The sequence below is a fragment of the Seriola aureovittata genome, chromosome 2 (genome assembly GCF_021018895.1).
Source record: "Seriola aureovittata isolate HTS-2021-v1 ecotype China chromosome 2, ASM2101889v1, whole genome shotgun sequence".
NCBI classification, from domain to species: domain Eukaryota; kingdom Metazoa; phylum Chordata; class Actinopteri; order Carangiformes; family Carangidae; genus Seriola; species Seriola aureovittata.
In genome coordinates this window covers 20,166,993-20,193,899 of record NC_079365.1, presented here as the reverse complement: position 1 = coordinate 20,193,899, position 26,907 = coordinate 20,166,993, and the positions used below count along the sequence as shown (strand labels likewise).

Here is a 26,907-nt window from a genome sequence, read left to right as displayed (position 1 = left end):
TGTCCTGAGTCTTCTGTCGCTGTTTAAAGTAGACCGAGCCCAGGAGTTGAGTTTTTACAGGTTTGATTTTATTTTAAATTGTTTCTTAAATATATTTATTGTACAGTTACAATAATGCAGTATAAAAAGCAAACATTTCAGTTCATACCAGGTTGTTTCAATCGGCATCATAGGAAACACAAGTACCTCCACAGTCGAGACACTAGAGGGCAGTAGTTTTGCTTTTTGGCAACATTTTATCCTGCATGAGGATTTTTAGCTTTAAACCTTGGGGGCTCAATCAGTTTAAAATGCTCTATAAATTTAAACTTTAAAACTTAACACCAGATTTAAAAAACAAACAAACAAACAAGCTGCCGTTTCTAGCTTATTGAGTTTGACCTGATCAGTCATGTATTAATGGAACAGGATGTAATGTGCTGTTGTAGAGTCAGATTGAACCACATGTACATAAAGAAGGCTTGTCAAGAGACACCAGTACATAAAAGCAACAGTTTGATCTATCATACTGGCAATCATGAGGGAGCCCTTATATAATTGTGAAAAATGACCATCTGCCGGTGAGGACAATGTCAGAGTGATCTTCCTCTAAGCTGATGAACCACACTGTGGGCTTGTAAAGCTTCAGCATCTAAGGTAATCTGCAATCTTGGGAGTAGGCAAAAACTACAAGTGGACAAATCGTAGTATCGCAGGCCATTTTGAAGCGTACACTGATTTTTTATGAGAGCAGAAAAACTGCAAAGTTGAGATCCAAAATGTTCAGCATTTTTACCCACTGGTGTTGAATAAGCCAAAGGTCAGTTCTCTGATTTATTTACTAAAACAATACTAGAATCCACAGTATGGAACTGGGGGGGGGGGGTTGTTTACATAAATGAGCCACATTATTACGTTTCCCCAGATAATCTCCTCTCCTCTATGCTAGCACACCGCATACATAGTGTGGCTGCTGGTCTGGCAATGCTAGAACTGAGTGAGAGCAGAAAAGGTGAATGTCTTTTTTTTTTTTTTTTTTTTAAGTGATTGTGAGATCCTTCTTGGTGTTTCATGTCCCTGTCATCCATGCAACTTCAGTCGTTAAACCTGTCCTAGCAGTCTTACTTGTGTTGCATCTGTCCTCTGTGGATGGGTCTAATTTTTCATTTAGATCTGAATCACAAACAGTGACAGCTTTTGATTGATAAATATCCAATGGGCTGTCCATACCTCTTCACCAGCATGCTTTTTTGATGCTATATATACACCTAGATGCTCAGAAAGGGACTTCCAAACTGGTATTGCATTTTAATACAATAAACACTGCAATACTAAAAAAAAAAAAAAAAAAAAAGCCTGTCTGCCCTGAATAAACCCACATGTGGTTCCTTTAACCTGTGACATGAAAGGACATATTGTACCGGAGCAGACGTATTGCTTCTTTGTTCACATGTTGTTCCTCTTTTCTCTGTGTTTTGATGCTCAGACATGAACAGCAGCTACAGTACATTCTACTACCATAAGCTTTTTGAGGTTCAAATAGAGTAGCGTCACCTAATTAGAAACATCAGCACCTTTAAATTATACAATCTCACATTTTTAAAAATTTGTTCATTGTACAACATCACATATTTACATTAATATTAAAACACCGAAGTAGAAAATGGCAACATAATCCGTGTTACAAATATAAATTAAAAAAAATAATAATGTAAACAACACAAATGGAAAAATGTAAACTTTGTTTTTTTTTAACTTCACTGTAAATTAATAATAAATTAGTCAGTGCATAATATTTTGAGAGGATATGACACAATAATAACAAGGAACTTTTTCTTAAATTAAGTGCAAGTAGCAACATCAGTGGATGTCCCAGTAACGTTGACAACGGAAACATTAAAATATAATAGAAGCCCTGATAGGAGTTCATAAACATGTTCTCATATGACACGACTTGAAATAACATGACACACATTTTTCATGACGGAGATAAAAATACAAACTGACATGGAAGATGACGAGAGACGTGAACAGACGGTTGTGTAGTTGGCCTCTTTTGACTGAGGCCCCTGTCGCTGAGGTGTCATTTCATGTGTTTTTGTAAAGCTGATCTAGGGCCAGTTGCTAAGGAAGGAGCAGACGAGGCAGCTGCTCCGTCAGCTCAGCTAGTGCCCCAGTTCAGTTTCACATCCCTGTGATTTATCTCAAACAGAATAGGATTTTTCCGTTTTTTTTTTTCTCCCCAGGATGTCACGTTTTTCATCCCACTCGCCAATTTCCAAGAATTTGTTTTGTGTTGCTGCTTGTAATGAAGGGTGACAGGCCTTCATTTCCCGACTCCCCGCAATGTCCCTGATCATGACTCAGTGTTTTCTAAGGTCTGTGAGAACAAAAGAGGCATTCAGAGGTCAGATCTGCGAGTGTCTGAGTGGGTTGAGGTGTTGGGTTTTCACCAGTTGGTTGGAGGTTGGCTGGGCTCTGCGATGCCTGAATGGTCCAGCTCTGCGCTGTCACAGTCCGAGTCATCATACAGGCCCTGGTTTGAAGCAAAAATTATTTTTATAACAGCAACAGATTCTTTAACATTTATCTACAGTATCAGATTCTTGAAGGGTAAAGTATTGTTCGCATCTGTCAGCTACATCTCTACGCTGTATATCTGACTACTATTTTGTACTATTTTGTCTCTTTCTGTTCACTCACTCTTTTCTTGCCTACCTCATAATTGTGGTCATTAGAAGCGAGCTGGGTCTTGACTTGTCGTAGAATAGCTTCCTTCTCGGACAGCCCGTCGGAGCCCAGCTGGGTCGGGTCAGACGGGTCGGCGGGAATCTCCGAGCCCTGAGACAGCAGGTCATCGCTCTTGTCGTCCAGACGCTCGTCGGTGTTGGTGCTGACCACGTCCGGTGTGCCGCTGTGGGAGTGGTCACTGGTGTTTCCCTCCTCGCCGTCCGAGACTGACAAGTTCTCTGAGCTAAACGTTGACAGGGACTGGCATTTGGTCATGCTCACGGGACGTCTATGGGAGAGAAGATTAGTGGATTTAAAGGGGCTGCTCACCCTTACAGGTGCAACAAACTAACAGGAGAGTTCAGGTGATGTCTGAGAAGAGGTCTAATCAGGCAAAATGATTTAAATATAAATAAAGCAGGTATTCAATAATTCTATCTAATGTGTTTAAAAACTCGTACCGTCTTCTCGGTAACTCCACTTCACTGTCCACTTCTCCTTCCTCTTCCTCTGACGACACTCCGCGTCTCTGTGGAGAATATTTACAGTAAGTATGAAACATCCGTGTTTGCCTGTTTCACTGCAGACTAATTGCCCACCATCCTGCCAACATTTCAGAGCCATCTGGTAAGTTATGACCCTGATGACGCACTGGATACATACCGCTGCTGGAAAGCTCAGTGTGTTCAGGTTTCGAATTGACTGAGCTTGAGGTTCATTGAATCATCAGCAGCAAAATTCCTCTTTATCATTCCATTTTTGTTACAGGTGCAACACACAGTGAACCTCAGCTGCGCACTGGCAGCAGTAATGAATAATAATAAAACACATGAAAGATTTCCGCCATGCTCCGCGACTTTGGTGCGTGATACTTATTAGTGTCATTATAAAAGATGGTTGCACTCAATGGGAAGCTTGATCTCTAAATCAGAAAACAAAAGTCATTTGTAGAAGTCTAATCAGTAAGTGAAACAGGTGAAACACCTGCAAGAGTGTATCATGGGTAAATCTTTGCTCCATTTTAAGGAAGAAGACAAAAATGATTTTGTGAAAACTGCGCTACAGTTAGTACACAGCATTTTTTGTTAAAGTCTCACCTGACTGCGTGTCACTGCTGCCCGGTAGAGCAGCGCCGCAGGTGTGAGGCGCTGACTTCTGGGTGAGCGCGTGATCACCGTCCCATCCTCCTTCTCCTCGCCCTCGTGGGGAACGCGGGGGCTCCCGAGCACAGACGTCCTCCCCGCAGCGGCTCCCCTGCCGCACGGCGAGTCAGGGCTGCTGGAGAACGGAATAGAAGCTGCATCTTCGCTGGGCGTGTCACTGCGTGGGGGTGTTTCTGCCAGGTCGTCAGTCCCTACTCCCACATCTGGCCCGTCTTCTGGCCCTCCAGTCCTTCTGCTCTCCCCCAGACCGGCTGAGGCGCTCTGACTGCCCGCTCTGTCCAGCCCCGGCCTCGCCTGCCCCTTCCTCCGGCCTTCAGCTTCCAGGGTGGTTGAAATGAGATCGGGGCTGGAGGAGGACATCTTCTTGAGCAGCAGGTCATGCTGCAGACCCCTGAGGGCTGCACTGGGGTCTAGATGGTGCTTGCTGCAGGGAACAGATGAAGTGGCGTTGACCATTGCTAAAGACGAGGAGAGGGTGGCTTTTAGCTGAGCCAAATCCCCACTGCTGCCTTTTCCAGCCTTCCTGTAGCGAGGTTTTCCTCGGCGTGAGCGGCCAGGGGAGGTAGAGCCTTTGTTGGGTATTGTGACCTGGGTCATGGACGAGTCCAGTTTGGGGAGGATAACTTCGGACTTAAGTAAGTCTGGCCTGGAAAAGACAGGGACAGAATTAATAAAAAAAATAGATACAGATATAGATATAAATAGACTATATTACTTAACACAGCCTTGCAAAGTCTCCTTCCTGTCTCACCTCTTGCTGTGTGAGGGCAGTTTCTGAGGTACGTTGCGTTTCTTCATGAGCTTCTCCATCGAGTTGGAGGAGGCTGACTGTCTGGAGCTGTGGTGCTTGAAGCAGCCCGGGTATTTCTTGTCCAGTGAGTGCTCCCTCCTGGTGTTTTAACACAAAGCCAATATTCATTTAATGGATGTCAATGGATACTCAGCATGGTGTAGGAGAGCACTTTGTTGCATGCAATGGCCCCGTGTAACTGGATTTAATAGCGATTAGCCTCACATTATGGATGAACTTTTCCATGCCTTTTCATAGCAAATCCACTGCTTGACCAAAGTCGGTGGATAACAAGCTGTTAGTGCGGTAAGGTATATGAATAATTAAAACCCTAGTTTTTCTAATGTTAGAATTTTTCAGGAACTAGGACTTTAATATAATGTACTATCCGGAGCCATTTAATTTGTGGTACAAATCAGTGCCATTGTTTTCTTACTTGAGCAGTTCTTTCTCTTTGATCTCCAGCTGCAGCATGATAGCATTGAGCTCCATGTAGAGATTGTTGGCTCTCTCCAGTTTCCTCTCATAATGCTCCCGGATGTCCAGTGCATGTCTGTGTGGAGAGGAAAGTGAGGAGAGGGACATAAATACACAGACGTGCACATTTATCTGCTATTACCATGAGTGCCCTTATTCCCATCTCCTTGGCTAACCTGAGCTCTTCTCTGCGTCGTTTGATCAGCTCCTCGTCCAGCCTGTGAAGACACGTCCCCTCTGACTTGATCTTCTCAAAGTGGTGCCTCACCTCGTCTCTCCACTCCGCCTGGTGAGACACATGAAACATGTTCGTTTCACATTATTTAACCATTTTACAGCCAGAAATGACAAATACTGAAAAGAGATGGTTGGGTAAAAAAAAAAAAAAAGGTTTCAGATACTTTTAAACTAATAATCTAATCTAATATTACCACTATTCCTATAATCACTGCTTTTTTTCCCAATACTACTATTACTATTAATAATTATTACTCCCAGAAAACAGAAACCTGCTTTCAAGGTAATACAAAGTAAAATCCTCATAGTAACTTGTCCCTGTTGCTGTTTTCTAAGCAACTGCTATAAAATTCTGTCTTTTATTAGATTTGGAAAATGCTGCCATTCCTGTGGTTTCCATCAGGATAATAAAGTATGACTTGACTTCATTTGACTAATGATATTAACAACAAATGATATTTATATTGAGATTAAATTTCATTGCACCTTGATGTAGTGAAAAAAAAAAGCTCTTAATTTGCAGACAGATTGAGGTTCATGTGTATCATCTAAACAAAACCCATTAAGCTGTCAGATGATAATCAATACACAGGGAAAAACACTGAACATGAACTGACATGACATGAAGACAAAAAAAAATGCAGCGTGGGCATTTTCTTGTTCACATTGAAGCGCGACAGCTGTTATCTGATACCTGTCATATCAAAGGACAAAGGAAGTCAGATATATGAGCGTGTGCACGCACATGCATGTGTGTGTACCTCGTGTGTGTGTGTTTCCGTCTGTGCATGAGGGATGCTGTTCTTATTAAGCTAATGGACTCCTCTATGTCTCCAGTCCCCTCTTTCTCTCTCTCTCTTTGCTCTCTCTGCTCCCTACCATTAAAGCAATCAATACACTCCAGCAGAAAATACTTCTTTCTAACGTCACAAGAAAAATCCATTATGGGGCCGAGAGGAGAGAAACTGGGGAGGGTAGCAGGAGGGGGGTGGGGGGGGGCAGGGAGAAATAAAGGATCAAGGATAAGTGGAGGGAGTGAAAGAGGTTTGTGTTTTGCATCATGCAAAAAAAAAAAAAAACAGAGGTGGAGGAAGGGGGGTTGCAGCTAAAACAACTAAAATCTTATTTATTTTGTGTGTTTGTGCGCACAAGTGTGTCTCGTGATTACACATGCTTGACTTACAAATGGATCTTTGCTTTTAAGACATATCTTCCACACAATTATACTTTTCTAAGTCTCCCCGTCCCTTCATCTGTTTGGGGTTGCAGTTATCCCATCCCCCACCCAGTCACAAGCAGATGCGACACACCCTCTCCATCGCACAGACCTTCTTGTTTTGATGTGATGGAGGTTGGGAAAAGGTTTCGAGCTTTGACCACGAATCAGCACTCACACGTGACAGGGAACCAGGACCAAGGAACCAACAATAATATGTTGTGATTGGAAGGACAGGTATTATTATTAGTGGGGCTCCCGAGAGGCCTGAGGCCCTAGGCAAGCTGCGCACACTGCACTGCCTGAAATCACTGCAGCAGACTGGAAACAAATGGCAGTGGCTTGACAGCAAAATGACTGTAAGAGATACTGGAAATTGTTGACAGGAGGTTCTCTGGCAGAGAGACATACAGGAGGCATTTCTACCGTTGTCTGATGTCCATTTATTTGAGCAGGGAGACTTTGACTTGAGAACTGATTGATCTCAATTATATTTTCCCTTAATAATATTGTAGATAATATATTATATTAATATTATATATCTATATATATCCAATATGAAACTTCAGCGGTCCGAGTTGGAAAAATCAAGTGAGTATCTTCTAAAATTAAAGTGATTTTAGTGCAAAGTCTAAAATAATATAATAGTTTTCTCTTTGTGTTAAATGCCTTTCACTGCGGCTCACTGAAACACAAAGAGGGGATTTCGCACTAAAAACACCAACCTGATTTGTTTAATACAGACGTTGAGGGAATAACGGGAGCTTACCTGAGACTGAAAGTATGTCTCCTGCGGCGTAGATAAGATATCTGCTGAGGCGATGTCCAGATGCAGGAGAATCTGTCGAAACGATGGCCTGTTTCTTGGTTTGCAGTTCCTGTGAGAGGATTAGACAATGTTTTACCACTAATGCGAGAGACACTTTTCCCTCTTCGTGAAATATCTTTATTTTTTTCTTCTCTTTCTTCTCCCTGACCACTTTCACACTCTCAGGCCTGTTTATGCCCCCCCTCCCACACACACACACACACTTTATGATATTCTCTTACTGCTAACGGCTCAACTTTCTTCCACATAACTCTCTAGCTCCTTCCCTCCCCTCCTCTCTCCTCACGCTCCTCTCCCCCCCTCCCAGCATGCTTACCAGCATTGCCTCAGGAGCAGTTTGAAGCTGTCTGGACAGCTATCTGGTACAGGCAGCTGTAGACTGTTGTTACCCACTCCCCAGATGATAGCGGAGGAGTCCACATCCTTATAGGGCACCTCTCCTGTCAGCATCTCCCACAGCACAACGCCGAACGACCTGCAGAGAGATGTGGCACAGTCACTCTCAGACACACTGATCAAGATGTGAAGTGAGCAGATGAAAGGCAGCACACAACTGAAAGGTCACACTTTTAAACTTTCTGCAAAGGAATCGGACTTTTACCACAACGACTGGTACAACTACACTTTATCTCTGTAAAAAGATATTTATCTTTTGTGAAAAAAAGTCTTTAGATGCGAATGTCTTGAGGAGTTTAGTTCAGCATTATGAAAAGCACAGTCAGTAAATGCTGCACAGTTACATTGGTAACAGCCAAAGTGATGTATGCTGCCACTTCCCAGTGATCGTTCCCATATACTGTACATGTATATGTAAAATATTACCGATGTTTAGTCACTTTCCTATATTAACCCGGTGATAGATGCATCATAGCTCCAGGAAACAGTTGGTGTGACATGAATATGATTTGCCAAACTTTGCCAAAATGTGATGTTTTATTTCACTACACTGATGAAACACTGAACTGTTTTGTAGGAGAGCAGGAAAGCAGGCCCCATGGGGATGGTAACTAAGGAAAGTCTGTTGTTGGTGACCCTCTGGGTTGCCATGGTGATCATGTGCAGTATCCAAGGTGCCAGTAGCATCACATGCAGCATTGTGGGGGGGGTGTGTGTGATGTTGTGTTTACATGTGTATTTTTAGAGTTTCTCCATCTCCTTGTTTATGATTCATGGTGTATTTCGATACAGTGTGATATAGTTTAGAAATGTAATGAATGATTTGTCAAATGCTTTGTCAATTTAATGTCACTTATGTTGTCGAAATGCCCCACTATGCTGTAAATAAAAACATGCAGTTCAACTGAACTAAAGAAATGAAAAAAGAAAATTAGTGTTATTCACAAAATCCAGCTCGTCATAAAATGAATTTGGTTTCATTATAAACAGACCCATGATTTACATATATACAGACCTGTAACATATATACGTATACATATAAGTATACTGACACAAATTCTTACTGCGTTACAATTATTTTACATAATATGGATTAATTGTACTGAAGCCACTAAATCTATAGGTTAAATTTTTGCTTTTGCGCTAATGTTATGTGACATTACCTAATGTTGTTGAGCAACAGCAGATGTTTATGGATATTTATATATTTATTCATTAATGTATTTATTACCATATATAGTTTTTAAGCTTATAGTCTTTGATTGTTTTTTTAGCTCTGTTATTAACAGTGTTCTTTTCTTTCTGTTCCTGTTTATTGTGTTTATTTGCTGACCTTGGTGGTGAGCTGTTGCATACAATTTCCCCTGCAGAAATAAACGTAGTTGCACTGAGCTGTAAGGTTATATTCAGTTTAGCTAACTTGTCTCACCTAAAAACGTGTTTATGGTAGATTCTCCCTTCGGCTATTTTAGCATAGTCCTTATATAAAAGTCAGAAATGAGCACTGTACCCGTTGTCGTCACAAACAAAACAACATCATACTTAACCACAGCCTCTCTGCTTCTTTTATGGTATGGAGGTCTATCAACTGCTTTACATAAATTTAAACAAAACTGTACAGTATACACCCATGCTTTGCTTTCTTTCTGCATCAAAAGCTTTTTAATCCTATTTTCACTTCTCTGCTAATGCACCGCTGGCCCCGGGCCAAACCATCCGCAGGCTCGGACGGTTATTCCAGCCTTTCCTGAGCACTGCAGCATCTGGCAAATCAATTATTAAATTAGCCAGCGTTCCTTTCAGGACGGAAAGGCAGAGTGATGGAGGGATGTAGGATGGGAGAGAGAGGGAGGGAGAATGTACTGGGGCAGATCAGGGCTTCACACAGGGCAACCCATCAGACATGGCAGAGACCCTATAGAATTTCATGTAATGAGATATTGTACATAATACTGAATAGATTTTCTGGAAACAGGATCCCATGCTCCATACTGTAGCAGGCTGTACCTAATGAGATTCTTTGTTGATCCAGCCACAGATAAGGCAAATCATGAGAGAGGATTGCAAAGCTTCACCAATACAAAAGACAGTTTAAAGGGGATTTTGACACCTACCAAATATCCACCTTCTCTGAGACGGGTTCGTTGCGAATGACCTCGGGAGCCATCCAGGCCACCGTCCCAGCGAAGGACATCTTGGTGCTCTTGTCACTGAGCTCTTTGGACGTGCCGAAGTCAGAGATCTTCACTGCGTCATCGTAGGTGATCAGCATGCTGGAATAAAACGTTAGTTATCATTTCTCAAGTTTATGTTTGCCTGTTTGAGTTCATAGAAAAATCTTTAAAAAACTCGGATAAATTAGATCATCTGAAATCAGTTACATCATACATCATCACACCACCAACCTGACCAGTGGTGAGGCCGTGAGGGCCTTTCAGGGTTAGAAATTTGCCTATTAATTATAGCATCTATGTAAATTTGGCTAATCAGGGAAACTCTCTGAAGCAGTGGTTCCCAACCTGGGGCTTGTGACCCCCACTGTGAGTCTTAAGATAAATCTTAGGGTTTGCGAGATGATTAAAAAGATAGGAAAGGAGAAAAAACATATTTTTATTATATTCATTTTTTCATAAATGTGTCTCTCTCTGTGGTGTGAGACTTGAGCTTTAACTGTAACTATTTAGTGACCCGTTTGCTCTAATATCATCATTTACAGTCAAATTGCAGTTGAGTTGTGATCACACAGGTCTACAAAACTCACTTTGGGGACTTGAGGTCTCGGTGGATGATCTTGTGGAGGTGAAGGTAGTTCATGCCCCCTGCGATGCCCATGGCCCAGTCCATGAGCAGGGATGGCGTGATCTTCCTGCCTGCTCTCAGCACCTCGTACAGCTGCCCCTGGGCACAGTACTCCATGATGATGCAGTAGCACGGAGCCTGGGTGCAAATACCTCTGAGAGTGTAGGAAAGTGTGTATAGTATGTTAGAATAAAACATATTAGAGTTGTAAACGCCAGTCTTTAGGCATTTTATGTTATAATGTGATCACATGGTCCTCTTTGGGTTTAGAAAAATGTTACAACCTTTTTGGGTTCATAAACCGTTTCACAACTTATTAAAACACAACAAACAATAAGATTAAAAGCCCTGTTATTGAACTCAAGATTGCATTTCTTGAATTTCCAAAATTCTCACATATATAACTATGAAACTTTTACTTCAGGAAGAGAAAAGGCATTTGAATAACATGGGCTGGTAGAACAGAGATAATAAAGGTATGAAACTGGAAATTATTACTTAACATAAACATGTCATATTAGCATAAAACTATGCACTTCCTGTGATACAATAAGCCAACTGATCATTTCTACTAACTTGAACGTGATGATGTTGGGGTGTTTGAGCTTGCGCAGGTGCTTGATGTCGGTCTCTTTGATGTTTCTCACTTTCTTTACGGCCACTTCCTGTCCGTGCAGTTTCCCCAGGAAGACAGCGCCCTGGGCTCCGCTGCCCACCCACTGCAGGTCCGATATCTCCTCGAACGGGACCTCCCATGCCTCTGAGATTGGGGAAGAAGATGAAGGCAAAGTGGTTGGTGAGTTTATGGGTGTAGTAATATGTCAGTTATGGATATAAAACAGAGCGATGATTTGATTACTTATTATAGGTCAATTCCACCAACGAGGAAAAATTATGCTTCAAAATCACGTTCACAACAGCAGCTGATATAACTGCTATTAAGTACCAAATATTTAGTGAACATCAGTAATATACCTTTATTACCTTTATTTATTTTTAAACATTTTAGTCAATTTTATTTTGTCTTTTTTAGCCATGTTAGCCACATGGCTTTAACGTTGGTCCAACACTTTGGTCCTGACTTAAACATCTCAACAACTATTATATGGACTGCTGTGAAATTCTGTACAGGCATTCATTGTCCCCAGAGGATTCATCCTAATGACTTGATTCACTACTACTGTCCCGAGAAGATAAATCTAAACAGGCGAAATTGGTAAATATTATACCTGCTAAACATTAGCATGATAGCATTGTTATTGTGAGCATGTAGCACCGCTGTGCCTAAGTAGAGCCTCACAGAGCTGCTAGTGTGGTGGTAGATTCTCAGTCTTCTTTACGTTTTTTTCATTATTTCTTATTACATACATTTATATATAGCGTCCTGCTTGTCCTGAGTTATTTTGATGTCTCTCTCTTCATACTTTAATATGTCAACATGTCTCTCCTACTGGTAAATGTTGAAGTGCTAATAAAATTAAAAAAGAAGAACTCTCTATATATATTTAATTGCCAAATAAATTCAACATCTATGTCAAAATGCAAACGCCAAAACGTCTATAACTTCACAGCACCACCACGGATGCTGCCGTGTCTTAATATCCTGTGACAGTAAAACCTGTTGTAAGCCTCAAAGCGGAACTACACTTTACATCTTTTTCTGTAGTTGAACCTTACCTTAACCTAAGACTCTGGGTGTGCAGGCAGACAGACAGGGAGCTCTAATCTCCTGTGGGTAAGTCTCCCTCAGCCTCTTAAATCCTGCTTAGTGCCATTGTGGGGCTGACGCAAAACAGGGGTCCAACGCTCAGGAGGGGGTTGGAAGAGGGACGGGATTTGAGAGTCTAATGTGGATGTATGGTGAATAGAGAGGTGGAGGGGAAGTGACGGTAGCGGTGGTGGTGGTAGCTGTGTGTGTGTGTGTGTGTGTGTGTGTGTGTGTGTGTGTGTGTGAAAAGAGAAGAGATGGGAGGGAGGATTCCCCCACGGGTCGACAGGGGGTCCATGTGGCCAAAGACAGACTGTTAATACAGAGAGAATTTACAGCCTGCTCTGCTGCTGTTCTTAACGAGGGGAAAGAAGATTCAGCTACATTTATCACATTAATAAGGATGATATGAATGATTAATGCTCCGCAGTGATTGATTGAGGGCTCAGCCTCTAATGAGCCCCTCAAATTTCCTACAATAAAGACCACATCTGATACACCAGAATTTCCCCTGGTCTGCTTTGTAGGATCTGAAAAATTTAGCACATCACCAGACACCCCAAAGTCCTCCAGAATCAATGAAGGACACACAATTTTCCTGATTTCTATTGTGCTACATTGTTCCCTTCGATCAAAGTCTTATAATAGGGCATTGTCATGCGGGAGGCAGGCAGTCACTTGAAATACCCCTATTTATTTCACTTTTATAATATCCGTTTTGCTCTCCTCAGTGTGTGTGACTCCCTGTGATGCTGCACAGAGGAGGGGAGCAGCGAGGTGCAGATGGGCTGGGAGTGATAACAGCACAGGATGAAAAGGAGTGGAAAGGAGACAATGAGGGATGGAAGGAGGAGGGGAGCGAAGGGGAGATGTGGAAGTCAAACGGGTGATAAAATATCAGGCTATAAAGACAAGGAGAGATATAAAAACTGCCACCTTCATGCCTGATGTGTGAAGCTGTATGTGTCTTATCAAGTTTGTTTTTGGCATCCGTATCTGACTTTATGTCTTTATTGTCAGTGCTAGATATTATTAAGTGTTTTGTGTGTGTGTGTGTGTGTGTGTGCATTCATCCTTGGGCGCATGCTCGCTCGCATACGTGTGTGTGCGTGTGTGTCAGGTTTGCGTTAATAGAGATGAGAGGCGCAGGGTCAGAGCGTGGCCATGCATAATTCATGAGGCAGATTTGGCAGAGGAGTCCCAAGGGAGCTCTGCGCTATTGTAGTGGCTGCAGACATAAACAACACAGCGTCACAGGGAGCTAGTTTCATAGGGGAGGGTAGTAGTGGGAGGGAGGTGGGGTCGGCGCAAAAGGATGGAGGGTGGGTGGGGTGGGGGGGTGGGGGGGTATCAGGGGAAAATAAGCCCTTTGCAGCTTTGATAGAGTCTCTCTCTGGCTGCAGCTCGTCCACGTCAAGGAAAGTGCTTGTTTACAACATGGCCTTTGTGGGAGTAATTTTTCTACCAACTGTTTAATGTAATTAAACTGGGGGATAAGATCATTTAATTAGCATATCAAAGCTTCAGACTGGAATCTAATGGGAGCTACCGGCTGCTTTTATTGGAAAACTAAAAGCAACCACTGATCCCAGTGTGTATGGATGTGACCGTGTTTGCATTGTGTACTGAAATGAATTTGACTGCTACACTTACCGTCCAGGTCATGTTTGTGCTCTGTGGAGTAGGCTTTGCCAATCATAGTCCAGACGGGCCGCAGACACCCAAACAAGCCCTCCAGAAAACCTCCTCCCCCTCCGGTAGACTGGCACTGTAGCCTGGCATCGTCCGCCTGGCTCCGGACCGCGCTGCTGTCCGGCTCCTGCCCATCTCCCTCCGTCCTCCCGGGGCTCCCATCATGCTCGTGGAGCTTCAGGACACTGTTGGCAAAGTGCTCCTGTTGTTCGTCGCCTGGTGTCTGGTTGTGCCCAGCAGTCTGACCATCTCCGCCTCCACCTCCGGGCTCGACAACGCCCCCAGTATCTATGGAGAGGACGTTGCGAAGGACGCACTGAGTCGGGGTCAGGTCCATTTCTGGTGTGCATGGTGTTTCTGCATCGAGCCGCCGAAATGAAGGAGGATCAGAGAGTGGTGTGTTGAAGCCAGAGAGAGAAGGAGACGGGGCACGAGGTTCATGAATGAGCGCCATGAGGGACTGCGGTCATCCGAACAACTAGAGAATTGGGAGCCTTGACAAGACAAAACGTAGGAAGAGAGGGAGAGAAAAAGAGGATAGAAATTGTTATAAATCACATCAGAGGTTAAACCATTGCTTTTCCCTTCTGAAAGCCATGAAGACTGAATTAGCTGAATACTGAGTTTGTTGGAGGGTGTCACCTCAGGAAGATGATTACTTAAGCCTAGAATAAGTAGAACCTTTAGCTATAGTTATTAGATTATAGCAACAGGGAGAGAAATTCAGTGGCGTGTTTGTTCTGTTCCATTAAATGTCCAAGTCTGACCGAAGCAGCACTGAACAATCTGCAAATGCTGGCAAGCACATCCCCCTAAGGCAATGATCAATATCACAGAAATGCACATTCATAGTTTTCATGCTCATCTGAATCAGGTCAACGTTTTGTTTTGTTGTATCAGCCAGATTTCTACAAAGAAGGTTTTTAATGACTGTGCAGTGGTCTATGGTGAAGGGCAACATTTAGGAGAGTACACAACGACAGACACAGTTCATCAACAACATGGACGATAAATATAATTGAAGATCACATGTAATAATTTACAGCAATTCCCACAACTCAAAAGTAATGACCTATTGCTTTGTAATCTGACGCAGGTGAGAGTATAGTGGTTATTATTACTCTAGATGCACCATGTGATCATGGCACTGAGATTAACTAATGAGTCACGATGTATCTGAAGATATTAAATCAATGCTAGAACGTGAAACATGATTCGGGAGGGACAAAAGAGCGGCCCGTCTGGACCATAAATCTGAGAAAGCCTCAGGTCACTACTATCTCTGATGAAGTGCACAGCAGATAATACAAGAGCCTCTCAGCTAACTTCACGACCACATAGAGGTGTCACGGCATCACAGTAAATAAATGAAACAATTCTACATAAAGAATATTACAATAATAGTGTGGCAGTGCTGTTGTGTTAGCATGTCCATTGTGCAGAATGGTGCTACAGCTGGTGATTTACATTCTACACATCCGAGCAATATCAGTGGTATATTAAAATGGATGAGATCAGATGATCTCTGTATAATATTGAGAGACTTCAGCAAGCCTTTAAAGGCGTGTATTTTCTCCAAGGACAACGGTGTAAACACGCTCAGCGGAGAGTGAAAATGCATTATTTCTTTTCAGAGCTTCTGAAGTGATCCACACCTCCTCTGCTGTCTGTGACAAGCGGGACTAAGAGGTGACAGGTTTTTACCTGCTCAGTAAAATTATGATACAATCAAAACCCTTCACAGTACTACAATGGTGTTGTTGTAGTGCACACAACACAAAAATATACCCATATCCTCTTCAAAAATTCTAAACATGGAGCTTATCAGCTTCCATATCGTTTCATTTCAGTCACTGTGAGGTGCATTTCAAGTATTGTATATTTCTTGTTCATATCTTCATCAGTCTGAAGGTCAATTTGAATCAAATGACTAATCCTAAATGTATCTGCATGCTATTACAGACTATACATCGACTATCCTTCTGTGACAATTAGTAAAGCTGCTGGCATCTGATGGATGAGCCAGGAGCCCACTATGCTGTGATACCACTACCCACTGTACATGGATGTGTATAACCATCTGTAATTCACAAATGGGAAGAGAGAAATCATACGCAGCCAGGATTATTCATTAGCAAAGGCGCAACCATAAACCCTAAAAAAAACACAAAAAAAACCCATCCTAATTATAATTTTCTGCGCAGAGAGAAACCCAACCATTGAGACACATCTGGTGTCTGAGAGCCGGAATAATCACATATCATTCACATCCGACTGATCCTGTCTCCTAATAGCCCTGCTCCTGCCCTCACTTTATTTATTTGGAGGTATCAGCTGCGGGAGCTGCAGGAGCAGTCTGTTACAGGCCAGTGCACCGTGGATGTATCGCAGGGGTTTCTTGTGCGCATCATCACCTCTCCTCCTCGCAGCCTCCTGCGGTTGAAGATCCCCGCTGCATCACTTGACAGAACTGAAGTTGCAGTCAAATACAAAACCACCGTAGCTCATTCATCTATCATAAAAGGACAAGCTGCGTTATTTCTGGTGCCATGACCAGCTGCCTTCTCCCATGTCTACCTGCTTATCGCACCGACTGAAAGCTGCCAATGTAACGTTTCCTACCTCAGTGCCGACAGCGTAAGTCCATCGCTGGTGAACGCAGAAGCTTATTCCACTTCAGTTTGGGATTTTATTCTAATAACAACCGCTTATCAATTCTTCCTGTCTCCGTTTGTCGGTGTAAGCAGCATCCACGCTCTCTCCTCCCTCCTCCTCCTCCCTCCTCTGTGCATCCAGTGAGGCTCCTCAGCCGTGAAGGAGGTCCGTGTGGAAGTCTGAGCGTTTATCCCGGTGAACAGTAAACACAGCTATAGCTACACTCCCTTGGTTCGCTTGTTTTCCTGCTCCTGCGCCTCCTCCTCCTTTTCCAGTTTTCCTCTGAGGATGCGAGGGATTTATACGGGCTCTCTCACCTATGGTAAACACGACCGGAGAGGAAGGGGGGAGAAGATGAAGGGGGAGGAGAGGAGAGGAGAGGAGAGGAGAGGAGGGAGAGACGGGTGGGAGGGGGCCGAATGCTGGTGTCCACCTATCAGAGAGGGGGAATGTGCTTTGACGCGGTCCATTCGGTGAGACACGGGACAACAGCAGGTAAACGGGTTTGTGTGTGAGTGAGGCTACTCTTAGGGCAGGGAGGAGGAGGAGGAGAAGGAGGTGGTGGTGGTGATGGGGGGTCAGCCGGTATGTGAGGTGATCAAAATGATGTCATCCCCAAAGCATGCCGCATTTAACTGGACAGCGCCATGAAAATCCCCTCAAACCCTATTAACGCCCTCTCTGCATCGAGTGTATAATCTGTGAACACTACGCAGTGAGCCACAGAGAGGATGCGAAGGAAGGACGGCTTTTTATTATTATCATCATCTCCAATCTCTGTTGACCCATTTCTCTGAGACTGAGGGAGATCGGAACGGCACACGCAGGAACCTAAATGGGACTTTCCCCAGGCGTGATTTGTTTCCCTCGGCGACTTTAATTAACCTGAATGAAATAAAATATCCCGCCAATTTAAACAACTGTCACCTTTTAACACGTAGCCTATCTGAGTCCCAACACATGCAATAACACCATAACCTTATCTGCACAGCATCCTTTTATTATTCAAGTTTTTACTGCTGGCACACAAGGGCTGACTCAACACCACAAAGTCAGACAATCTGAATAAGTACTGAATAAACTAGAAGGGCACTCAGAGCAGACTTCTGCCAAGGCCAATGTCAAACAACATGCACCAGACTTCAGAGAAAAAAAAAAAAAAAAAAATCAAATTCATTGTAAATGATCCGGATTTGCTCCAAAATTGAATGGGTTCTTCCCTGGCCCATGTCCCATCGCTCCGCCAAGTTCCAAGCAAATCAGTCTAGTACTGTTTTGCATAATCCTGCTGACAAACAAACATACAAACAAACAAACGAACAGGTGAAAACATAACTTCATCCATAAAGGTAATAATACATCTCTCCATCTTTTTCAAGCTTTTAAGACAAAGTTTACAAAACCTATGTGTGATACAATTGAAACTGACTCTCCACCTCTCACACATTCAAGTCAGGCAAATCCTGCATGATGAATGCATGCCAGTTCAACTCTGCGGGCCAACTGGGAGATCATCAAATCACTGCAAACATTGGAGAATCTTCCCAGAGTCAAAATATTTGGCTGACGCAGAGGAAGATGTGAGTTTGTGGAACAGCTGGGGATCCCGTGTCTGAGCTGTGTATTTACTCGGGGGGCTAAATGGTTGTAGCTACATGACCCTTTTTGAGTGCTAAATCCAAATCCAGCCCTTATCTCCCAGATTAAGCTCATGTTAGGCTTAAACCCACAACGATGACCTCATCGTGCTGCTTGTAGACAGGCGGCTGGGGAAACCCTAACTAGTGCACAGATGAACCATGTGAGACTGAGAACCTGCGCACACACAAACACACACACAAGCTTTCGAAGCCCCCCCCCTCCGTCTCTTCTTGCTGTGCTTCATGAAATCCTAATGAAAAAACAAAAAGATCACTGCAGTGCAGGAGTTAGATACCTCCAGTGAAATTACATTTTGGAAAAACCGGTTGCTTCTGTTTTCATTTATTCATTTTTTGAGTCATTCTCTGCCACATTCTTCCACATGAATCCTTCCCAAATTAAAATAAGAAACTTTCTTTATTTCCTGAGTGCAGTTTGTTTGGTGATTTATGGAGTAACACAGAATCACTCTGGACCAAAACAAGACCCACCAAAGGGGACCAGAGAGCTACAGCTAAATGATATTGGACCTATTTTTATTAAATAAGTAATTAAATATTCAACTCAACATTTTACAACATACAGTATCACAGTGGGACATTGTCAGGGCTCTTTATGCATGTATTTTTTAATTATATAATTCAATTTTAACATTATTTCAACATTATCTTCAAGTCCCCTGGCCAAAATGTGATTTATTAACATTTCATGTCGGTTTTAATATCATGCGAAATAGAAATAGCGGGGGGAAAAAATTCAGCGGCTTTAATCATTCTTGCTATTTTATGCACAATTCTTCTCCCTTCTACTCTGTCTTAAGGCAGTCTGAATGGAGCGGCACATCCTCTGTTCTATTTCTATCTTTTTCTTAAAAACTTTCTCCATGATTTATTTATTGGCCATTGCAGTTGCCGTTCGGCTCCTCGACAGGGATGTTCGGGCCTCTGAGGATCAGCGCTGCTGCCTCTGATGTCCACCAACACAGCTTCTTCATCTGTTGTGGTTGCTCCAGCAGAAACAAGTGCAGAATGAACACCGCAGGGTATCACTCCTCATCAGATAAAACCCTCAAATCTACAAAGTGACAGCTTTTCAAAAATATATTCAGAGGGACTCCCATTGATTTTTTTTTTTTAATATTGCACAATGGATTTGTGGTTGAGCTATGTGCGTTTTACTGTCATGTTACATCTCCAGCACATACATGCAAATATCGTTTAAAAATGTGATTTATCTCTATAGCTTTAATCTGCAGCAGGCACTGAGCGGTATCCATCTAAACGGCCGATGCAAAATGCTGCATTGTTTGGCAACATGCCTCATAATCTGCAGGAGAGAATGAACAGAAGCCTGCAGTGAAGGATGTCGAGAGGAATGTCATGTGTGTGCATGTGTGTATACATGCCTCTGAGTATGTGTGTACAGAATGTTGTGTGAGGCCCAGTGCCAAGTGGTCACAGATTGTCCCAGTCCGGTTACAGGGGTAGGGGGTAGAAGTAGAGGTGTGTGTGTGTGTGTGTGTGTGTGTGTGTGTGTGTGTGTGTGTGTGTGTGTGTGTGTGTGTGTGTGTGGCTGGGTGTCGACTAGAGAATTAGGAGGAGGGCAGCTTCTGGCTCACTGGAGAGCCTATTTATGGATCCTCATTGAGAGCCCCTCGTGTTACTCATTGTCACTTTCACTCACACACTGGTGAGTAGGCGGCCAATCATCAAATCCACTCAACTCTGTTCCTAAAGGGAACGTGAACAAAAGAGGCAAAGATAATTGGCACTCTTGATTCAGCATCGTATTGACTGAAAAACCAACAGCAGAACACCAGAGATATTCTTTGAGATCTCAGACAAGGTGAGTGTGTGTGTCTGTGTGTTTGTGCATGTCAGTCTCACTATGGAGTGATCCCCTCCCGTCTGTTGGGGGAAGCTGATATTGGACAGTATTGTCATCAGTCAGGTTGCCACTACTGTGCGCTTCATCCATATAGTGTCAAATTCATTAAGATTGGCGCCACCCAGTATTGGTGGGCGTCTAGGGGTGGGGTGGTGGGGTGTTGTGGGTGGTTCTCCATTTCAACAAGATGATCTCACCTCCTGTCTGCAGCTCAGGAACAAGAATTTTCATTCATGAAGTTCATCCATTCACATATGCGAGTGCTCAGATGTGCCAGCACACACACACACACACACACACACACACGACCAACCTATCTCCCAACGGGATGCTGAGGAAACAGTTGAGCCCATGAGGCAATATTCAGGTGAGATCACTGCCGGACGCCAAGCTTCTCTCTTCCTGTTTCGAAAACTCTACAAAGGATTAGTGTTTATCGCCTTTCATCACTTGACCTTGCCTGCATTACAGCACCACAAACTCAGGAGCGGGACGATGATGTCACATAAAACTGACTGCTACTGCAACCTGTTGAGTTAAAAAGTTATAAAGCCATAAAACTGTTTGTGCACATTTTTCAGTTTCTCTTAATTTGCTTAAATCTGCTTTAACTGATTTTCTGGCCACTCGGGGGCGTTGGAAACAAGCTATGAACAGCTTTAAAGTTGATTTGGCTGAACACATTAGCGTACAGCAGGGCCGCCCAGGACTGCTCTCTCTACCCTCTGTTTTTCATCTTGAATATTCTGTTTCAATATCATTTTTACACAACAACAGAGAGGAGTCATAGTCATAAAATACTGCTCATCTGAAGCATAGAGGATATTGCGTGGCGCTTTGATGCAACCACGCAACAGCGTCTGACCGTGGCTGCTAAGACAGTGCGCCCTAATCGGGTGCAGGCTTTTACCCAAATCAGCTTGGCCCATGGCTCAAGACATCAGTGTACAAATCATGGATAAAGAAAAGTGGAGCTCCTGCCTCCATCGCTTGCAGCAAGAGCGGTTTGAAGTGAGAGAATCTGGCTGACATTACAACTGACGGAGTCCCTGCAATGGTGAAGAAGAAATCTGGCCTCACACGCTGATATTAGAGAAAGTCAGTCAGCTGTTTGATCCTGTGAGAGCCTTCAAGCAAAAACTACTACTGCTCAGCAGACATCTCTCAGCAGGTTACTACTACTTATGCGCCCTGTTTTTGTGTGCCTGTATATTTTGAGATATTACATTGTATTACATTGAAGAATGTAATACAAGTTCTGTAATATGTGGGTACTTTGTGATGATGTGTAACTTACACGTTGCTCAATGCAAACTTAATATCCAATATTGATTTGTTATCCATTGTTGTCACTATGATTTTTAATGTTTTATGTTTTTGACAATCTCAGTAAACAAATAAAATTACTGTTTATGATTAGAGATTAAAGAATAGTGTTTTTATTATTTTGAAATTTTATTTTAGATTTAGAATTCATTTGTGTTCATTTCCAACATCTAGCTCTTTAAATCGTCCACTATGATCAGCCGCTGGATGCTAACTGTGTCTGTCTGCTGTGTGGTGCTGAGCAGGTAATGTAGAGCTATTTCACTGAAAACAGCTGCCTGCTGTGTCCGTGAAGTATAGGAGGAATGAGGGTGAACTGAAACAATAAAGTTAGTATTATTGGTTCTATTAATGGCACTAATAGCATACTTTGCAAGACAGAAAAACAAAACACTGAGCTGAAAATTGTTATAAACTCTGTAAAGCTTAAGGGAATTTCAGAGTTGGCGGATTCAGTTGTGGGTTTATTCCTGGAGAAACCCTTTCATAATCAAGTAGTCATGTGATCCATTGTTAACATAAAAATCCATTACACAATTACACCAGGGAGGCATCTGATAGGTTCCAAATTCATTCTGCAGCATAACAACAACCCCAAACAAACAGCCAGAGTCATAATGAACTACAAGGGCATGCAGACAGCACAGTACTCCACCAAGGCTGATATCAAACAACATACACCAGAGTTCAGAGAAAAAAATTCTAATTCACAATGAATGCTCCAGATTGGCCCCAAAATGTAATGGGTTCGTCCCTGGCTCATGTCCCACCCCTCCACCAAATTTGGTGCAAATCGGTTCAGTAGTCTCTGTGTAATGCTGTTGACATATAAACCGACACTGGTGAAAGCATAACCTCCTTGGTGGAGGTAACCATTGTCCCCGACAAGAAGCAAAGGAGTCCTGCAACAGATGGTCTGGCTCCCACAGAGTCCTGACCTCAACATCATTGAGTCAGTCTGTGATTACATGAAGACACAGAAGTGAGTGGCAAGTTCTCCTTTTCAACACAATCATCTACCTGCACAAATGTGAGAATTGGTGAATAACATGAAGGTAAGGGATACATTTTAAAGCATCCTTACGTTACCTTTAGGGCTTAAAACTTTTGCACAGCACTGTATATAGCTTTAAACTTCATAGACAACCTAGAAGTAGTGTCACAGCCAATGGAGGAGCCATACTGACTCATTCTGGTGTGTTCTAAAATATGCTAATCCAACATTTAGATCAAGCACTGCTTTGATCTTCCAGGGAGATTAGAGATGCAACTGATTTCCCTTTGAAACATCTGAGAGGCGAGAAGCCAGTGAGGCAGCCTGCTGTGGAGAGCCTCTGGCAGCAGCCTGGTCAGGAGAGGGTTAATAACAATAAAGGGGAGGATGGAGAAGCCTTCCTGAAAGTCACATGGTCTGTGCCAGGAAGGGGGGGGTGGGGCGGGGGGGGGGTCGGAGGACGGGTGGTGGGGACACGAGGGGGAGGAGTCCGGAGCGTGTTGCCGTAGAAACAGAATCCTCAGTTGGCTGGTGTGAAGTCAGAGGCATAATATTAGGCGGTGACTGCAGTTACATGCTGCTGGTGGTGTGAGGTGGGTGGATGGGAGGGGAGGGGGAGATGAGGGAGGGTTCGGGTGGGTGACTCACACTGGAGGACGCACTCTGCATTCTAATGGATGGACATACATACACACACACACACATATAGTACTCTCTTGCTCAACACACACATACACCTTCCTTGGCTACATCACCTAAAACCTTCAACCCTCTGTCCCTTTCTCAGGATCTCACGTGTCTACACTATATCTACGGCTATATAGCATGGCTCAGCATTATCCTGCAACACTCTGCTTCAGAACATATAATTAATTCATTAAGTAGATGGAAAATCCATTAGTGTGCGTCTTGGTGGCTTCACTTCCACGTGCTGATAAAGGGCATCTATTAGAGGGAACCAAATGCTTAGACAGGCTAGTAAACTATAGCCATGTAATTGGTGACGGTATAATTGCATAGCACACATGGCAATTAAAGCGATAATATGTGTAAACCACACTCAAGATTATCATTGGATTAACTACACTTCCCAAATGCCCTTGAGTGTAGAGGTTCACCAGCTGTTACAGGGGAAGTGTTAATAATTATGTTGACGATTTTTAGGCTGTTGTTTTGTGGGTCTCTTCTTTTTGGCTGCGGGGAAGTCAGTTTGTATCTCATTAGATGTGCTGTGGGGAAACACTTGATGTTAACGAACTTTTTCTCTCAGGGTGCAGGACAGGAAAGTATAAGCAGAAATACTAAACAGACATTTTGTCAAATGCACAATTCTAAATCCTAACAATTAAAAAAAAAAAAAAAAGACATTCGTGATGCTTCAGGGTTGACAATAGCAATTCATTACGACAGCCAACAGACTTGGTTCACCAAAATATGTAAAATCACTGATTATACTTATGGATCTTCTTAATTAATGCAATACATGCATCTGTCTTTCTTCTAATATTGTGATATTATATGTCGCCCCAATGAAAGTGAATCTGAAGGCTGAGATGGCAGAGGTTTGAATAAATTTGCTTCAATAAAGAGTTAATTATATGGTCATGAATTATTAATATTTTAATGTAAAGATCATTTGGGAGTTTATATCATCTTATGTCTGTTATTTATTTTCCACTATAAGGGACACTTAGTTATGTCTACCTATTGAACTTTTAGGGAAGCAAATTTGATTTGTCTCATTTGTGTAATCATTAACATAATCAATACACAGTGATGAGAAATAATCTGCTGTTTAAGCTCAAATGATAAGATGCTTTGAACATTATTTTAATACATAGTACTGTTTATTTTTTTCAAATGTGGTAATCATAAATAAATAAATCCTCACAATACCAAAAATGTCCTATATTTGTTCCTCAGTTAATTCTCCGACATCCACAGCCATGACACTATAGCTTCTGCTGTTGAAAAGCCGCCACTGCAGTGTTATAACTCAGGGGAATGTGACGTACACTTGCCCTATAGTAAATAATTGACTTTTTGATTGAACGCTTCCTTGCTCTTCCTTTTAAGGAAAGCTGGGGCAGGTTCATTTCCCATCACTGCTCTGTGTAAAACTGGAAGCGGCAGGAAAATCACAAGCAGTGTGACGTTTTCTCAGCCACCACCCACAGCTGTATCTCATGGTGTGAGGCTAGCCAATGGGGCGCGGGCTCGCTGGCTGATGAACATTATCTTCAGGCTTGTTTATAACCAGCTTGCTTGTGACTGTGACTCATTCGATTTTTGGGAAAAAGGAGCAGCTACAGTACCCCTGAGGCAGAACCCAATTGGATATCCTCTGGCTCCTTAAAACTCTGATTTTCTCTGTAACTGTAAATTTAAGCCAAAAGTGATTTCTCCTTCTCAAATTTGTTTGATTTTAAAAGGATTCTTACACACCTGATGAGAAAAACAAAAACTAAAGAAGTCAGAAAAAATTAAGTACATTTTGTGTGACAGAACAGAAAAGTACTTGAACTGTGGATCTGTGTTTGATTTTGTTGCAACAGTCACATAAATTACAAGTTATATGTAAATTATTTTCTTATTATAGTATAATTGTCTGTTGTCTGTTGTATAATTAGTCTTTGTTTGGACGCCATACCGTGTAATCATGGTCTTGAGTATATGAATCTGAGGACCCCCCCCCTCTTTTTATCAGCGTAATCATCTTGTAACCCCTCACATTTATCTCTTTATTTGTCTTAAAGTCTGTCTGTGACATTTCTTCTTCCATCTTTGCATGTTTCTGCTCTGCAGCTACATTTCCAGTAATATCCTTTTAACACACACAATACTGAATGTATTTCCTGATATATGCAGAATAATAAGAGGTAGTGGCACTGTTTTCCAAATTTGTATTCTGAAGGAATACCGGTCACCAATTATACAGTGTTATGCTAATTACCCACACATTAGATTAATTAAGAGTCGTTAATTCAGCTGAAGTAAATATGCCAATTATTATTCGTTACAAAACTATGATGGAAATGATGCCACATCAAGACTGTGAGGATGAAAGACGTTTTTTCAAAAACAAGACGTTAACATAAAAGAAACATCCACTGTGCAACATCAGGAGGCAACTTCAGCCTCATGTTTCAGTGCAGTGCGCTGACCATGGTGCTGATCATGGACTATTAAGCCTGTTAGTAATTGCAAAAGGTTCCTCAAGTATTTACTCATTTAACCTGCGGCTGTGAATATGAATAAGATGTTGAAAATAGTGGAAGGTTGGAATATGCAATTTAACTTGGTTTTAGTCTTGCAGTCTCAGTTTCCAGAAACAAATGAAAACCAATCAGCCAAATAAAAATGGCTTTACTTTTCCTGACCTCAATTATAAGAGATTCCTTCATTTCAGTGGCATTATCTTAAAAAGAGTTCCTTCATAATTTAATCATTTATTTAATAAACGTTTTTGTTTTATCATCAAGTCACACTATAACTGAAACTTTTCTCTCCTAATTGACAAATAACCTTTAAGGCTCAATACAAGTCCAAAAGGTTGGTCAGTTTCTTTCAGCAGTGCACTACCTTTCTCCACTACACATTTTCCAAAATCTCCAAATATGCCAAACTTTGTTTTTACTACATCTACTGCCGGCGATTTGTTTTTAAGCAAATCAAGGCGAGATGTCAGGTTATTACAACAAGAAGTGGATCGACCGTCGGCTGAAGGTCATTTTCTACAGAAACCCTACACCCTGCCCTCTCAGGAAAATGGAAGCCCCCTCAAAAAAAAAAAAAAAAAAAAAAGTCAATTTAATCGATTTCATTAAGCTGAAATAAAGAGCTGTCAACGTGGCTAGTGAAGTGGTGATTTGCGATCAAGACCGAGCAGCACAGCAGAATTATTGTCCCACAGTGCCACCTGGCTGCCGTAAACTCAACCTGCACCTGCACCAAATAATTCGACTGCTCAATTTACTGATATAAATCTTGTAGCCTTGCGGTGACTCTCCATTGTCCCGAAATGTAGACAGAAGCTGCATTTCGACTCATAATACCTGTCTGTACAGCTGTATTATAACTAGTGCATCATGTACACGCAACATCAGACTGGTGCATTCACACTGAGCATCATCGGAGGGATGAATCATGTCCTGCAGGAAACATACATGATTCTAGTAGAAAAACATACCTTTTGCAGGCTCGGTGTTGTATGAAGTGACACGACTATCTGGTCTCCACTGGTGGCTGGGTTTGTAAGTGAAGAAAGAACAGTTGCTCCCCCGACACACACACACACACACACACACACACACATACACACACACACACACACAAGAAAGCCCTGAAATCCACGGTGTCTCTGTCCAGCCTGAATACTATAAGGATCC

The 26,907-nt window shown here is 42.5% G+C and overlaps 1 protein-coding gene across 2 annotated transcripts; it reads right to left on the bottom strand.

Moving 5' to 3' along the window:
- Positions 1–46: 46 nt before the first annotated feature.
- Positions 47–26,907, bottom strand: LOC130180102 (mitogen-activated protein kinase kinase kinase 12-like). Of its 2 annotated transcripts, none has more exons than XM_056393456.1 (14): positions 26,709–26,907; positions 13,978–14,510; positions 11,193–11,376; positions 10,579–10,770; positions 9,932–10,090; positions 7,738–7,896; positions 7,362–7,470; positions 5,316–5,425; positions 5,099–5,215; positions 4,624–4,761; positions 3,807–4,518; positions 3,171–3,238; positions 2,698–2,998; positions 47–2,515 (listed from the first exon to the last, which is right to left on the bottom strand). In XM_056393456.1, the coding sequence occupies exons 2-14, from the start codon at positions 14,468–14,470 to the stop codon at positions 2,429–2,431; spliced, it is 2,829 nt and encodes a 942-aa protein (XP_056249431.1). In that variant the 5' UTR covers positions 14,471–14,510; positions 26,709–26,907; the 3' UTR covers positions 47–2,428. The 2 variants fall into 2 exon arrangements, with proteins under 2 accessions (XP_056249431.1, XP_056249424.1); XM_056393449.1 differs by lacking the exon at positions 26,709–26,907 and adding an exon at positions 16,639–16,987.